General features: G+C 37.7%; 1 protein-coding gene across 31 annotated transcripts in view; it reads left to right on the top strand.

Moving 5' to 3' along the window:
* ABI3BP (ABI family member 3 binding protein) overlaps positions 1-16,688 on the top strand; it is a 245,497-nt gene that overhangs the window by 80,127 nt on the left and 148,682 nt on the right. For all 31 annotated transcript variants that reach the window (XM_079766383.1, XM_079766388.1, XM_079766365.1 and 28 more), the window contains exons 3-4: positions 7,483-7,551; positions 11,014-11,146. In XM_079766383.1, the coding sequence (XP_079622509.1) occupies positions 7,483-7,551; positions 11,014-11,146 (202 nt within the window). The remainder of the gene's footprint in view (positions 1-7,482; positions 7,552-11,013; positions 11,147-16,688) is intronic.

Raw genomic sequence — 16,688 nt, 5'->3', positions numbered from 1 at the left:
GTTCCTACACGGTGCCGCTAGACACAGGGACCTGGGGACCTCATCGGAGCAGGGCTGACGGTCAGCCATAGCTGTTTGCTCTGCCCTGGTGATTCCCTGAGACCCCGCCCCACCCAATTTACAACACCACCCAAGCTGTGCGCAGAGGCTTTTGCATATAAATGGCCTGGCCTTTTGCAATCTAAAACCTAACAAACTACAGCTGGGTCAGAGAGCCCCAGAGCCTCCAAAAGAAGGCCCAAGGCCCCGCAGCAGCTTGCATTGCTTCACAGCTGGGCCTCATCTGGGCACCTCCAAACCCCAAACAAAGAAGAGGAATCTGCAGATCTTTCTGTAGCTCCTGCTGGGTGGCCTCAGGCAGTGACTGACTTTGCACCTCCTTGGAGATCCAAGAGCCAGTGTACCCAGTGGTCAGAGTGAGACCATCCAGATTACAACTCTTCACATCCAAAAGAGACACAGTCAGGGAGCAGATTCAGTGAGCACCAAAGCCCCACTGAAGCAAGTCTTGCCCCATAAAGGTGTCTCCAGCACAGAAGTTCTTCCTTTGTAGACACAACTGATCCTCACAGCCAATTGGCCTGGAGGTCAATTCCTCCCAGTGATACCAACAACAATCAAAGCTTAACAGCCCACAAAGGGGTGCACCAAGAGTGTCCACCTCAGGTAATTAGGGAGGCTGAGTCACTGGGCCCTATAGGACACCTAGCACACAAAGCTACTCTATCAACACAGGGAAGCAGCCAAAATACAGAGACAAAGAAACAGGTCACAAATGACAGAAATGGAGGAAAGCAAATTACTGGATATAGAGCTGAAAACCACGGTTATAAGGTTACTCAAGAATCTTCTAGAAACCGCTGATAAATTTAGTGAGACCCTCAAGGATATGAAAAAGGACCAACTAGAAATTAAGCATACACTGACTTAAATAAAGAATAATATACAGAGATCCAACAGCAGACTAGAGGATCCCAAGAATCAAGTCAAAGATTTGAAATACAAAGAAGCAAAAAACACCCAACTGGAAAAGCAAAAAGAAAAAGGAATCCAAAAATATGAAGATAGTGTAAGGAGCCTCTGGGATAACTTTAAGCATACCAAAATCCGAATTATGGGGGTGCCAGAAGAAGAGAGAGAGCAAGATATTAAAAACCTATTAGAAGAAATAATGACAGAAAACTTCCCCTACCTGGTGGAAGAAATAGACTTACAAGTCCAGGAAGTGCACAGAACCCCAAACAAAAGGAATCCAAAGAGGACCACACTAAGACACATCATAATTAAAATGCCAAGGGCAAAAGACAAAGAATCTTAAAAGCAGCAAGAGAAAAACAGTTAGTTACCTATAAGGGAGTACCCATACGAATGTCAGCTGATTTCTCAACAGAAACTATGCAGGCCAGAAGGGAGTAGCAAGAAATATTCAAAGTGATGAATAGCAAGAACCTACAACCAAGATTACTCTACCCAGAAAAGCTATCATTTAGAATTGAAGGTCAGATAAAGAGCTTCACAAATAAGAAAAAGCTATAGGAGTTCATCACCGCCAAACCAGTATTATATGAAATGCTGAAGGGTATTCTTTAAGAAGAGGAAGAAGAAGAAAAAGGTAAAGATAAAAATTATGAACAACAAAGTGACAACAAATACATATCTATCAACAAGTGAATCTAAAAATCAAGTGAATAAAAAATCTGACAAACAGAATAAACTGGTGAATATAATAGAATCAGGGGCATAGAAAGGGAGTGTACTGACAGTTCTTGGGGGAAAGGGGTGTGGAGGGTGTGGGAAGAGACTGGACAAAAATCATACACCTATGGATGAGGACAGTGAGGGGGGTAAGGGCAGAGGGTGGGGTGGGAACTGGGTGGAGGGGAGCTATGGGGGGAAAAAAGAGGAACAACTGTAATAATCTGAACAATAAAGATTTATTTTAAAAAATTGTTAATAAATTTTGTCAATATTTCAGCAGAAATAGGAAATATTTTTTTCCTCCTTATGTTACATTTCTGGAATAAATTAGACTTGGCCATAATGTTTTCCTGTACTGCCAGATTGTGCTTGCCACTCTATTTTCTAGGATATTTTGCATTGATATTTATGAATATTGTTAAAGAAAAAAAATTACTCAGTGGCACTTGTTAAAGATGGTAAGGAAGACTTCATTCAAGGGGAACTGTCTCAATAGTATAGGGACCACTGTAATGGGGTCTTGCAGTGGAGGAGAGAGATTGGGCTCAACTCTAAATACAAGGAAAAGTGGAAATTCTTAACCATGGAAAAAGGTTGTGGAGAGGTCAATGGATGAAAAATTACTAAGGGGAAACATCAAGTGTAAGAAAAATTTTGGTTAAACCAACCTAACAGATTCTTTCTGAAGGCAAGCCAGGCTGATCAGATACCTCCTGAAGGATGGTGAAGAATAAACAGTGGTTCTCAACCTTTTTAATGCCGCGACCCTTTAATACAGTTCCTCATGTTGTGGTGACCACCAACCATAAAATTATTTACGTTGCTACCTCATAACTGTAATTTTGCTACTGTTAATGAATCATAATGTAAATATCTGTGTTTTCCGATGGTCTTATGCTCTACAGCAGCAGTTCTCAACCTGTGGGTCACGACCCACAAGTTGAGAACCACTAGCAGGGTTGCCTAAGACCATCGGAAAACACAGATATTTACATTACGATTCATTAACAGTAGCAAAATTATAGTTTTGAAGTAGCAACGAAAATAACTTTATGGTTGGTGGTCACCACAACATGAGGAACTGTATTAAAGGGTCACGGCATTAAAAAGGTTGAGAACCACTGGAATAAGAGATGGTGAAGGGATGGTGAAGGATAAGAACCTGATTAGGTATCATTGGTGATGAAGTATGGAGGATGGGGAATTCTGGCTAAACCATCTAAGCAGGATTCTCCCTAAAACTGGACAATGCAGAGATGAACACAGAAACCTAACAGTCAGGGCCTACTTGAGAAAGAGCTCGGAAGAAGAGATTAGGGGTCAAGGACAGAATATTTATCAGTATGGCCTATAATTTTCTTTTCTATAAAATTTTTGTATTTTGGAATCTGTGATACAAAAGGTTTGGAACATTTTCCTTACTTTATTATGTCCCTGGGACCTCTTAAGGCACAAACTTCTGCTTTTAAGAAATCATCTTCATCATCATGATGGTTACATGAGCACTTGCTGTGTGCCAGGCGGTCTGTAGGCAACTCGTCCCTGGGAACCCCATGAGACTGGTACTCTGACTTTTTCCATTTTGCAGACAAGAAAGCCAGGGTACACAGGTGTGAAGTACTTCACCTTGTACTGGGAGGAAGCTGAGCAGGATTATCCAGACTCCGGAGTCTACACTCTTATGCCCAGAAATTTAGTTTGACATGAAACCAAATTGTGAAAAAAGATGGCAGGGTAAATAAATTGGTGTGTTGTTTTTTCTTTGTTTGTTTTTCATGCCCCTTACCTGATTTCCTTTAGGATCATCTGGTTTATTTTATGGTTATTGTGTGGAAATGTATGTGGCAGAACCAAACGGCTGTGTGACAGCATTCTAAAGCAGGTGGCTTACAAGGCAGATGTCCTCTATTAAAACATGAGAGAATTGGAATTTGTCAAACACAGCAATTATGGGAGGATTATTTGTATCATCAAAAACTCTAGTATCTTATAAAGGATTTCAATAGTAGATTTCCCCAAATAGTAAACTGTCTCTATGGTCTACCAGAGGGCATTTAAAATATTAAGAAAATTAGATATAAATAGTCTACAACCATGTATATAGGCTTAACTATTAGGAAAGGAACATTTGTTAAGGTAATTGCATTCCACACAATTTTCTTAAATTGACATTTTAGTTAACACGTGCTTTAAATGAAAAAGTCATGTATTTTGGCATGTTTTACCAGAATTTCTGATCAGGCTACTGTTGTGTATATTTCCAGGTTGCTACAAACCCACAAAGAATTTCATAGCTCAGAACAGAAATAGAAATCTTCTTTTTCACTTGTTTTATTTTTCCGTATCTGTGTTACCAATCAAATGCAAACACTGCTGAAATCCATGAACATTGAAAGTTTTTAATGAGCAGAGAGGGCCACATGTGCACCCAGATTCCAACATCTGTTCCAATTTGTAATTGGCTGTAACTGCCTTTGCTTTATGCAAAATGACTGGGATCATAACAAAAATTACTTTTAAATTGCTTGTATGTCTTGGATCGTGCATGTTATTTTTCTAGTACTTCAAGTCTTCTTAAAAACCACTGAGGCATAGTTGGGTTAATGCGTATCAAGGAAGGAAATAAAAGGCTAACTCTAAGAGGCTCCGTCACAGTAAGGACAATTCAAGAAAAATAGGGATTTAGCTTTGTTTTCTAGAAGCGAATGCCAGAGTTTTAGTAAAAGGGCATTTTGAGGACTAGATTAAAATAGCGACATAATTTGCAGGGTCAAGTGCAAAATAAAAACGAAGGGTTCCTGGTTCAAAAAGCAGGGGGTGGGGGGTGGGGGGAGGGGAGTGCCATTAAAGGTACTAAAATATAAAGTTGTCCCCTTTCTTCCAGAGTTTCCCTCTCAGCTTGTCCTGGTGTTATTTTATTTGCTCCTTAATGTCATTAAATCAAATTTGTTTATTATCAGCATGAATTTTAACATTTAGCATTATACTGGGCATTGCTAGTTTTCAGTGCAAATGTAAGTGCTTTAAACTCCTAAGCAGTACCACTGAAGTTACACAATTTGTAGTTGGTAGTTCATACATGTATTTCATTCTTACCAGAATAGTGGAAATGTACAAAACTAACTCAACTTTTTGTTTTGTTTCTTGATACGTGCACATACTACCAATACTCTGCCTTTGACTTGCTTATGAATGTGGAAGAACCTAAAGAAAGGAACTAGGGGTTGCTCTAACTATTCCTTCTACGTCATCATTTCCAGCATAAGTAGGTGGTGAATACGAGAAGTAACACGAGTAAGAAAGAATATGATTGGATTCCTTACTCATTTGTGTTTCTTAAAAGGCTATTGCCTTCATTATGCTTTGAACCTAGTTCTGGTTCAAATGGGAAGTGTAGCCTCAGAGCTGCCAGTGTCCCCTCCTAGGCCCTGACTCAGTCATAGGTGTAATATGCTTACCTTGTTCTACCTTTGAGTGTTGCTGAACTCCCAGGCAATCATGGACCCTTTGACATGCTGGGCTAATGGGGCATCTCGAATGCTCTCTGTGGATGGGAGGAACTGAGGACATGCATATTGTTCCGGTCTTTACTCACTCGCACGCTCCATCCTTCCATCAAACTTCCCTTGCAAAACACAAAGTCAAAGACAAAAGTATTAACAATTTCAATACGGTGACAGCAGGTTATTAAACCAAGCGTGGCACCCTTCGGGCACAGGACTCTGTGCGACTGCACACGTTTTGTGCCCATCAAGCTGATTGCTGTGGTGACTTCATCCCCAAACTGGGGTGATAATCAGATGTCTTGAGAGGATTGCCATGAGGAGTAATTAAGGCATGAATGTAAAGTGCCTAACAAGTATCCTGCACATAGAGAATACTCAATACCTGGTAGTTTCTTCATACCTATATCATGTTATATCCCAAATAGAATCAGGAAATGGTTAATGTATTTCTACTAGGAAACTTGATTTAGATTAAACGCATTCCCAACATAAGCTTCACTAAACAGGATATGCTTCCAAACACTTGAGACTCTGAAACACAATGAATGCTCCTTTATCTGTGCTGTGCTCATGAGGCAACTAGATGATAAACAGGCAAAGCTCTGTTTATCCTGAAGTTCCCTGGTTTGTTTTATGCAGTGGTAATTACCCAGCAAGTTATAGCAAATAGAGCAGTGAGATGTCCAGAAAAAAACAAAGGCTCTAGTCATTTAGGGCAGTTGAATTTCCAGGTTGCCTTTGGCTGAGAATGAGGTCAGTTCTGTAAAGCCCTGGGCAGACAAGGCCTCTGTGAACCCAGAATGAACACAACACAAAGATGTGCGATGCGCCTGAGCAAGTGGTGGGGAACTCTTGTTGACTACAGCGTCTGAATGCAACTTGGAGTAGAATGAGTTTCAGGGTCCAACATTACTGAAGAAATATCTATACTAATAAAAGAATAATATACTAATTAGACCGGAAGACCTTCCGGAGACCTTCCAGACGTCCTTCTGGACAAAGCCATCGTGGCGGGGCCGAGGCAGAGAGGTTAGGGGCAATTAGGCAGGCAGGCAGAGGCAGTTAGGGGCAATCAGGCAGGCAGGCAGGTGAGCGGTTAGGAGCCAGCGGTCCCCAATTGGAGAGGGTGCAGGTTGGCCTGAGGAAACCACCCCCCCCACCAGTGCACAAATTTCATGCACAGGGTCACTAGTATGCCCCAAGTGTATTTGCCTTATTACATATATTGAAACCAACCATCCAGCTTGGAAACATCAGTTTAAAAAAGAGCATTTGATAAATTAATAACTCATGATTGAGATAGCACATACTAATTATTTAAACATCATTTTATTTAAAACCTAAATATTTTAAAAACAGATTCTCTATTAATTTATTTCCCCTTAGCATATTTTAGGTGAAAATTATAGCAACCTAAACTTGTGAGCTAATTTTAAAATTGTTCATGAAAATGACTGGTTAGATATGAGACTGGCTGAGAAATTATGTAACTAGATAAAATAGGTCATTATAAATACTCATATGTTGCCCTGGCCGGTGTTGTTCAGTGGTTAGAGTGTCAGCCCATGAGCTGAAGGGTCACCATTTGATTCCTAGTCAAGGGGATGCACCTGGGTTGCAGGTTTGATCCCTAGCCTTGGTTGGGGCACTTATGGGAGGGAACCAATTGATGTGTTCATGTGTCTCTCTCAGATCAATGTTTCTCTCTATCTCTCTTCCTCTCTTTCTCCCTCCCTCTCTCTCCCTCCTTCCCTTCCACTCTTTCTAAAAAAAATCAATGGAAAAAATATCCTTAGGTGAGGATTAAAAACAACAAAGTAATATCTTCATAAAAGTGAGCAATTTCAGATCATACAACAGGTGACATGACCATATATCTTATGCAAGTAGGATTTTCCGTCTCTGATTTTAGCATCAGGCTGACTCTCTGTGAGGAAGAGGATCACAGAATCGATTTGATCTGATTTTTAAAAAATCTGTTTACAGAGGAAAGGATTGATGAAGATGTGACATGAAATCCATGTCTAGTAAGATTCTTTTAAGACCTATCCCCTACCCCTGTCCATTTGGTCTTAAAAATCTGGATTTAATTTTCATTTTAAAAACTGAACTAAATTGAACTATGCAAGAAGTATTAACTTTCTTAATTCCTGGGTCCTCTCATCCACTGTGGTTACGATGACTAAAGTTGGGAGCACTGAGTCAGGACATGGGTGTGCTGTGGCAAATGCTGCTCGTTCTCAAAGAATTTTATTGATCAAGTTATTATTATTTCCAGATGCAGAGCCTAAATATCTGATTGTCGTTCGACCTGCTCCTCCACCAAGTCAAAAGAAGTCATGCTCAGGTATTTTTCATTCATTTTGTTTTTTATTAACTCTAAACCAGGACTTTTTGTCTCTTTTCTCCCCACAGAAAGTATGGGAGGCCTTGGGGAGGCCTTAAGAATGCAGATTAGAAGTTGAAACATGCATAGCAGGCTCTGGGTCAATAGATTAGTAGCAGAACCCAGTGGAGACTTCTCAGGATCCTATCCCAGTACCACCACATGTGAACTGCAGGGCTTTAGGCAAATATGTAAATTCTCAGTGCCTCCTTTCTGCTGCATAATTAGGGTCATCGTGAGAATTAAATGAGTTCCTGGATATGCCACACCTAGGCCAAGGCCTGGCACATAGCAAGTGCTCACTGAGAGTTGCTCCTGTTGGTGTCTTTGTTTTGAAATGTGTGACCTCATGCTTGCTATTGTGCCTTTCAGATTTTGAAGGCAAATTTTGATGTCTAACATTTGCTGAAGGATACTGTTTACATTTCAAAGGCATAATTAATTTATATGTGTTGGATTAAATAGACTAGAACTTCGGTTTTATTTACTCCTGATCTCTCCCTTCTAAACCTCTTCTATTTAGTCAAATATAGAAGAACTCCTTTTATGAAACGGCAGTACAACACCCATCTTCCCATGGATAGGACATCTTGAAACAGGAACATAGATGCCATATGAATAAATGAGTAGAATTATTTCCACATGATGAAAAGATTAAAATCCTTCTTGAAATTGCCCCAGTTTCACTACTTAAGTGTCTTCTCAGATCAAATGAGTTACCATTGCTATAACGAGGGACCAATTATAGCTGTGAATATGATTTTACCACCTGATACTACACCTTCCTAACTCTGTAAGTAGAGTTGACCTTGTTTTCCAATGTAAACTGTTCTCAAAATAATTATTTCCTAGTCAGACTTATCTTTTATAGTACACTGGATGCCACACACAAGAAAGGATCTTTTTTGTTTTATTTTATTTTTGATACATCTTTTTTAAGGCATGAAATGGGTGGGAAGAACATACAGATCTTTAAATATACCCAGCAAGGGGTCATTGACAGCTGTGTGTTCATCCTCTAGATGAATCAGCCAAATCTGGTTCACAGAAATCAGTTGCCCCAATCCTCTTCCCTCTCCCCTCTCCCCACTCCGTCTGGTGTTTCCACTTCTTTTAAGAGAGGCAATAAATAGTCAAGCATTTTGAAAAATACACATTCCTTTTCCTGACCTTTTATATTTTCCCAAAGCCCAGGGAAAATTTCAATCACTGCTTTCAACTTGTTAACAATAGTTGTCCAGGCAGCTTTCCATACTCTTCAAGATAAATAATCTCACAATATTTCAAGACTCTATTTCAAAATATTTAACAATAAAGTCAAGAAGCATTGAGTCTGGTCCCATGGGATTCTGGCTTCATATTCATTGAACTGTTTCTTAATGCAAATATGATCATAATACAAATATACAAAAATATATAAGGAAAGTCAAGACGGTGATTGCACCCTAGTAGCACCTTACAACTTCATTTCATGTTGGAGCTGATATGACACTGGCCTTAGAAGGCATTTTTCACTTTGTGATGACCACTGCAGGAAACGGCTTCATCTTGCTCAGGATATAACGCCCCACCTTTCCTTTCAGGCAGCAGATATCATGTTTGTTTTTGTAATCTGCATTTGAGAAGGATATCATGACTAATGGATTCACTTCCATTCATTTTATATTTGCATCTACCACATAAATTGTAATTATTTAATCATTTTATATTAAAATCAAACTTAGTGAAATAATTATTTGATGGGTCGTGTAAGCCGTAGGTTCCCTTGTGAAAGAAAAAATGTATCTTTGGTCTTTAAGTGGCATCATATTCATAAGGTGTGAGCTAAACCAATGATGCAGTAAAAAGAAAATTAGATTACAATTGCCTTTGGTGTGACTTGGGCCACCCTTGAAAGTTCTGTAGGCTGAAAGTTATATTTATCTGTAAAATAAGATTACATTAGTATTACATTAGTGAAAATCAACTCAGGGGTGGAAAAAGGCATACCAGAATCACCTCAGGGATTTTTAAAACTACCAGTGCTCCCCACCCTCATTTTAGATTCTAATCTGCCCATCTTGGTGCCCAGACTTGGACCCTTTATATCACAATCATACAAGGTACTATGATGGGTGGGTTGGAAAAATCTACAGAGAAGTATAAATGCATGTTTGCAACCAAGTAAACAATAACTATCATTGAAAATTATTTCAAATATCTTGTAAAAGTTCAGCAATGTTACAATGAGGCAATTTGTCATCACTAGGTTATGTATTTTCTGGGCTCAGAAGATTTTTTTCACTGAAATAACAATTTTCAGAAACTTAAATCTAATGGAAGCAACAGTATGACACAATTTTCAAGGGCTTTTGGCTCAGATAAGATCCACTAAGCTCATACAATGGGTACTTTCCTACCCACTGGTTCCCACTTGCATTAGACTAAGATAACACAAGTTGGTCCTATAGCAAATACAACACCCATAGTCCCATGAAATGAAAGGGAAATCCAATGAGAATACAAATATATATGTTTTATGTTAGCTCTATGCAGTTTTGCGAGGTCTGCTATTGGATTTTTATTTTATTCACTCTGATTTTTTTATGAACCAGTGTTGGTTTCTATGGTTGAGGATCTTCCCTTCTCTTTTTCACTGTTTCCATTCTTGCAGTTTCACATATTTTGAAAATGTGAAATGTCTGGCCTCTATATACTTGAAAAGAATCTACAGTGGTTTATCAGCATTGCCCAAATCTACTTAGTCCCATCGGAACAGCTGTGCTTCCTGTTACTCCTACTCTCCCAGCATTGTTAAAAGTGGATCTGCATTTTCCATTTGGATACTCGCTATAAAAAATATTCTTATTTTAATGGTATGATGGGGATTTTACACTCCAAAATAAGTTTTAAAGATAGAATATTCCTACACCTAGATGCTAAGCTTTCTTTTCTCAGATGTTATTTCACACTAATTCACAGTCCCAGGGGGGGAAAAGCATGTTTTTATTTTGTGTGTAAAAGAAATGGAATGAGTATGTATATATACATATGTACATATATGTATATGTGAATATAGTATGTATATGTATATGAAAATGTGTGTGTTTTTATTTTACTGGTAACAGCCAAGACCTCCATATTCATCCCTGACTCACAAGAAAATAAAAACTAGATATAATTGGATATAGTTTATATGTATATGTTATACGTATATGAATATATACATATACACACATATGCACACACATAAATATCAAAAAGGAATATTTCATTTGATTCATGCTTAAATTAATTATCAAAGAATTAGTAATATTTGTGCATTATATAAAAAGAACTTGATACTTTCACACTTTTCTTCATCTTACCAAGTCATCTTCATGCATTTTATCCCAATCATGAAAATACACTGTTACAGAATTAACCTGTATGTTACCTCCGTAGGCAAAACACGCTCTCGCAAGCCTCTCCAGCTGGTGGTTGGCACTCTGACACCAAGCTCTGTCTTCCTGTCCTGGGGTTTCCTCATTAACCCACACCATGACTGGACATTGCCGAGTCACTGTCCCAATGACAGGTAACTAACTCATCATAATGGAAGACTTTATTTTTCATCTGAAAAGTAGTGCCTGCTTTTAATAGTATTTGTGCATGCTTTTAGAAGAATGTGTAAATATTAGGAGCATCAGCATTTACAGGTCACCTCTTAGCTGTCCAGCCCATTCTGGATGTAAGGGGAATGAATGCAAAGGCTTACCCTAAGGGAGTTATCACCTACCTGAATAGAAACATGTGCAAGTATGTTTTCTGTTTTCTTTTTTGATTGATTTCAGAGAGGAAGGAAGAGGGCAAAAGAGATAGAAACATCAATAATGAGAGAGAAAAGTTGATTGGCTGCCTCCTGCATGCTCCTCAACCGGGGCATGTGTCCTGACCAGGAATTGAAGAGTGACCTCCTGGTTCATAGGTTGATGCTCAACCATGGAGCCACACAGACTGGACAGTATATTTTCTCAACAAAGAATAAACTACCAGGGAGAATAAGCCACATGGCAAATGGAGAGTATCAGTGAGAAGTGTAATGAAAGCTCAGAGGATGAGGCTGCAGGCAGTTAGAAAAGACTGTTAAAAGTTGGAAAGGTAAATGTCCTAGAGAAATATAGTAGCTTTCTGTTCACCCTTTGCAAGTAAAAAGGGTGGATCATTCCACTACTGACAAAAATAAAAATAAAATAAAATAAAAATTAGAAAGGTTGCTGGCTCCCAGGAAAGATGTATATTTATTTATTTTTGCTTTGTTTGTTTTTGCCTAACTTTTCCACTTACATTCCCATAAGCAACACAGGAAGGGTTCCAGTTGCTCCGCATTCTCACCACGTTTTGTGTTGTCAGTATTTTTCATTTTAGTTATTCTAGTGTAGTCCTCTCTCATTGCCATTTTGATATGCATTTCTCATGTACTAAGGTACTGAGCACTTTTTCATGTATCTTTTGGCCAAATATCTATTTGTGTCATGCTTATTTTTGTCTAAATTGAACTAAAAAGCAAGACCTTTAAAATGTTTATAAGTGCCTTTCATATGACTTTGATTAGGAAATCTAGACTAAGAAAAAAATTAAATTTCCCTTCACATGTCCATCCTACAGTTCTGAAGGAGACATTTTTGGGGAAAGGCATGTAGAAGATATTGCCAAAACCAATTTAAAAAAATAATAATTTTGAGATGTTACAAAGAATCTGAAATATTTTTATTTCACCCACTACTAAACCCATACTTATTTTGTTTGGAAAATGGACTCTTAAAAGAACATGCTTTCTTGTGATAATTCCAGTTTCTAGTGGATTGATCCCGGGTGACAATGCTGAGAAAATAAACATTTATAAATTGCTTTCTTTTTTAAAATAATTTTTTATTCTCTTATTTTTAAAAAAGTCAAAAAGTGGGGAGGGAAAGAAGGAAGGGAGGAAGAAAGGAAAGAAGGAAGGAAAGAGGGAGGAAGAAAAGAAATTTGATACACTTGTAGCAAAATGCAGTTATTCAACTTGCTTGATAAATCACGGAGGTTCAGTAACCTGCAAATTCATATAGCACAATATGGATATGATTTCCTCCCCTGTCCTCAAGCCTTTCCTCTAATCTTACCTGGTCTTACTGACCCTTCCATGAAATAATTTATCTAATGACAGATTCTAATCGATAACTGTTGTCATGGACTGACAGCACATGCAGGTAACGAATGTGGAGAAGGTAGAGGAGCAGATATCCTGGTGGAACTAGGATTTTAATCAAGGCAGGTGGCTCACAGGCCCAAGCTACACAGACCACACATGCACATCACCCCCACCCTCTAACACCCTGGCTCTGTCCTTTTCATCAAGTAGATGCACTCATGCCTGTCAAATCACAATATTTAAAATAAAGAATTCTATTTCAAGTAAAGTTCCTTTAAAAAATGGGCAGGAGATGGGGTTTGGGGGAGTAATGGGGGGATAAGGACACATATGTAATCAATAAAGAAAATAAAAAACAAATAAAAAATTAAAATTAAATAATAGAATGTCAAGATGCTATGGACAGAAATAGGAAATTGTTAAGACATGACTAAAAGGGAAGAATTAAATAGTAATGACTAAAAGGAAGCACTTGGAGTATTTGTGAATTTCATTTAACCATGCTTCCTTTCTCCCCAGTATAGTTAATAAAGAGCTGACATTTTAGTCTTTGTGGTATTTGAGGAAAAAAATAGTAGTCCCTACTAAAAAGCTCTGGAAATGCTGTACTCGGTATAAGCAGCCAAATAAATCCACCAGAACAACTCTAAATTAGTGTAATTGTAAGCAGATTTGGAGAAATTCACTCTCAGATGATCATGCAGATGTTTTTAGAATTTAGACTAATCTAGTAGGTTAGAATAAGCAATAATAGCTATAGGGAATGATTGCTTCTCAAAAATTGGAAGGTTAATACAGCCGAAGTTTTCCTTCAGGAGTATCTTCTTACAAAACCATTGAAATCTGAATGCCCTTGGCTTGCTACAGAAATACCAACTGTTGTTATTTTAATCCATTGGACTCTAATATTTGGCCCCCTGTGTAGTCTCTGATTTAAACACACACACACACACACACACACACACACACACACACACCCCCAAAAAAAACAAAACAAAAAACTTTCACATTGTTTTGTTGGATAGCCTCATTTATCCTACAAATGCAAATAAATTTTTGGAAAAGTTTTTGCTTTTTACTTTGCTTTTGAACTTCCTATGTCAAAGCTCTGTGTAGTAAGTTTCCAGTGAGAAAACCCCTGTTTTGTTTTGTTTTAAACTTGGGAATATTAATTAAATGTTGATTTACTCTTTTGTGGTACATGTTTCTATTCCTATTGGCATAGGTTCATATGGGTCTCCCTGTTTTTAGACCCTTTTCTTAATTCACATTGGAGAATAGATGTGCTTAATTTATGGGTTTTATTCTTAATGAACTTTGAATGGAAGAACGTTACACTTATCCTTGATAAATCTAATGTCAAAAGAAAGCTTTCCAAATTGGCCCAGATAAAGAGTAAAACATGTTTTTAACCAAAATATATTTTGCCATTAATAACTTTTTTCCTTCCTGTGTTTCCAATTTAAGTCGTTTAAGATTGCTTTAGTTATTGCTTCTTTGCCAACTTATTGAAGTTTTATGATTCATTTAGATATCATTTTCACATTTTCTAACACTTTCATATTATATTATTTACTCTTAATAACATTATTTTCATTTTTATGGTTTCTATGTCAATTCTTACTAATCACTATGAAAACAACTATAACTTCTGCTCTCTCCAACTCGAGCATATTATTTTATTTACTATAATTTAAAACACTGATTCCAATGAAGTTTTTGAATGAAGGGATAACAAGAAGAAAGTCCAAGGCCCCCTAAGTTAAATCCTGCTCCATTATAAACTGTGTGGCCTTTGGCAGGTTACTGAAATGCTTCAAGTTTTGGTTTTCTCATCTTTAAAATGGAAGTAATAATACTAATATCTACTAGGGTTGTCAGATTTAATGAAATGACACCATAAAAGGTGGCTAGGTTCCCATAGTGTCTGGAATGCAGTGAGCATTCAATAAATGGTGCTTACTGTGTTCTGCTAGTCTTGATGTTTTTTATATTATTGCCTTATGTTATAATTATCCATTTCTCCACTTATTATACTGTTATAATTATCACTTCAGACAAGCTATTTCATTTTAGATAGCACTAAAATTACTAGAAGCTTATTTTATTGAGCTTAAGCTAGCCAGCAGTAGGTAGTAATAAGGAAAAGAGATTTGAGAAATGGTTGACCAGTTTGAAAATTATTGCAAAAGTTCAAAGATAATGAGGACCTAAACTGGGTCCTTAAACTCCTTAGGAATAGAGACGAGCCAGGTACAAGAGGAATCATGCAGGAAAAGTAACTGGCCTTGAGCACTGATTGGACACGAGGGGAGAAGAAACCTGAAAGGTTTGAAAATGAAGATGGGTAGATTTTAAAGTAGTTATGAAATTCATGGAGGAGTAAGTCATTGGATTTGATCCTAAGGTTTTACTATACTAACAAGTCAGACACCACATTGCAAAGAGGATTACTGGGGTGGTAAACACGATACAATACACAGAGGATGTATTATAGAATTATACACCTGAAACCTATATAATTTTATTAACCAATGTCACGCCAATAAATTCAATAAAAAAATAAACATTTTAAAGCCAAACAAAACAAAAACCAAAGAGGTGTAGGCATTATGAATGGTAAGAAGGTGAGAGAAAGTATATTACTTTCAAGAATTTGTATTAAAAGACAGTGGCAGGAGTAAGAAGTAAGCATCAGTTTTACTTTGTTTTGATAGAATAGAAAATATTTAAACATTTAGACTTAAAGAAAGGTCCTGGAAAGATCAAGAAAATGGTTGGGGAGCAGATTGAATTAGGACATGGAATAAAGTTACCAAGTTGCTTAATTTTCAGAAGGGAGTGGCAGGGAGAGAGTGAAGGGGGAGAGAGACACTTTCAGAGGAAGGGAGTGAGGACAGAATTTATATCACTAATCACAGTCTCGGTGTGGCAGGAAACAACATTGATAAAGGGGGTTACAGAAAGTGTACTTTGATGTGAAGAGAGGAAAAAAATGTGTGGAATAGATGTTTTAGGAAATATAGTAGTAGTCAGTCACATAGAAATAAAAACATTGCTGGGGAGAGGGGGGTTTAACCGGGGAATTTATATGCATACATGCATAGCCCATGGACATAGACAATAGTTTGGTGAGGGCTTGGGAGAGGTGGGTGCAAGGTAGAATGGGTCACTGGGAAAAAAATTAAAAAAGGGACATCTGTAATATTTTCAACAATAAAGATAAATTTTTTTAAAAAAAGAAGACATTGCTGTAAAGGTATGGAAAGCACCATAGATGGCCTGCCATGTGTACCAAGCCAGATAGTTTGTGAAAGACTAACTTTATTTTGACATTTTTCCATTTCTCCACTTAGTATAATTCACTGTCATCTACATCACAAATTTTGTTTTCGGGGTTTCTACCTCTGAGGTTTTACCCTATGTTCTGCCTTTGTATTTTATTAGACTAGAATGTCTGATGTGTAGCTAGAATAAATTTTTAGTAACAGACATAATCCCAAAGATCATCTAGTCCAATTCCTTTCTTTTTCAATGGAGAAAAATCTATGCATTAGTGGGCAAAGAGACTCTCCCAAGGTCACACTACTAATTTGCAGCTGACAAATATCCAAGCCACTGCCTGCCTTCTCCACCACATGTTGAGGGGCTATGGGTTTCTTTAAGCTATAATAATAATTCTTGTCAATATTGAGACTATCGAGGACATCAAAGCACAGAATAATGCCAGCTGAACCAAACACTGCCTTCAACAGTTTTATACTTAGTTGGGGTATGAGATGTGCTCTGAAAATCCAAATTGCTAGAGGAAGGCTTTCCAGAGGTCTTCTCTGATGACGACATTCACGGGCTGCTACCTGTCTAATAGACTTGTTGCCCCTCCATGCACTGGTGCCTAAAGTTAATCATCCACAGTAAAGATGCAATCAACACTTAATCCTGGGTG

The sequence above is a fragment of the Cnephaeus nilssonii genome (assembly GCF_951640355.1).
Source record: "Cnephaeus nilssonii genome assembly, chromosome: 3".
Taxonomy (NCBI): domain Eukaryota; kingdom Metazoa; phylum Chordata; class Mammalia; order Chiroptera; family Vespertilionidae; genus Cnephaeus; species Cnephaeus nilssonii.
Note: the sequence above shows the minus strand (reverse complement) of the source record. Positions and strands in the feature narration are given on the sequence as shown.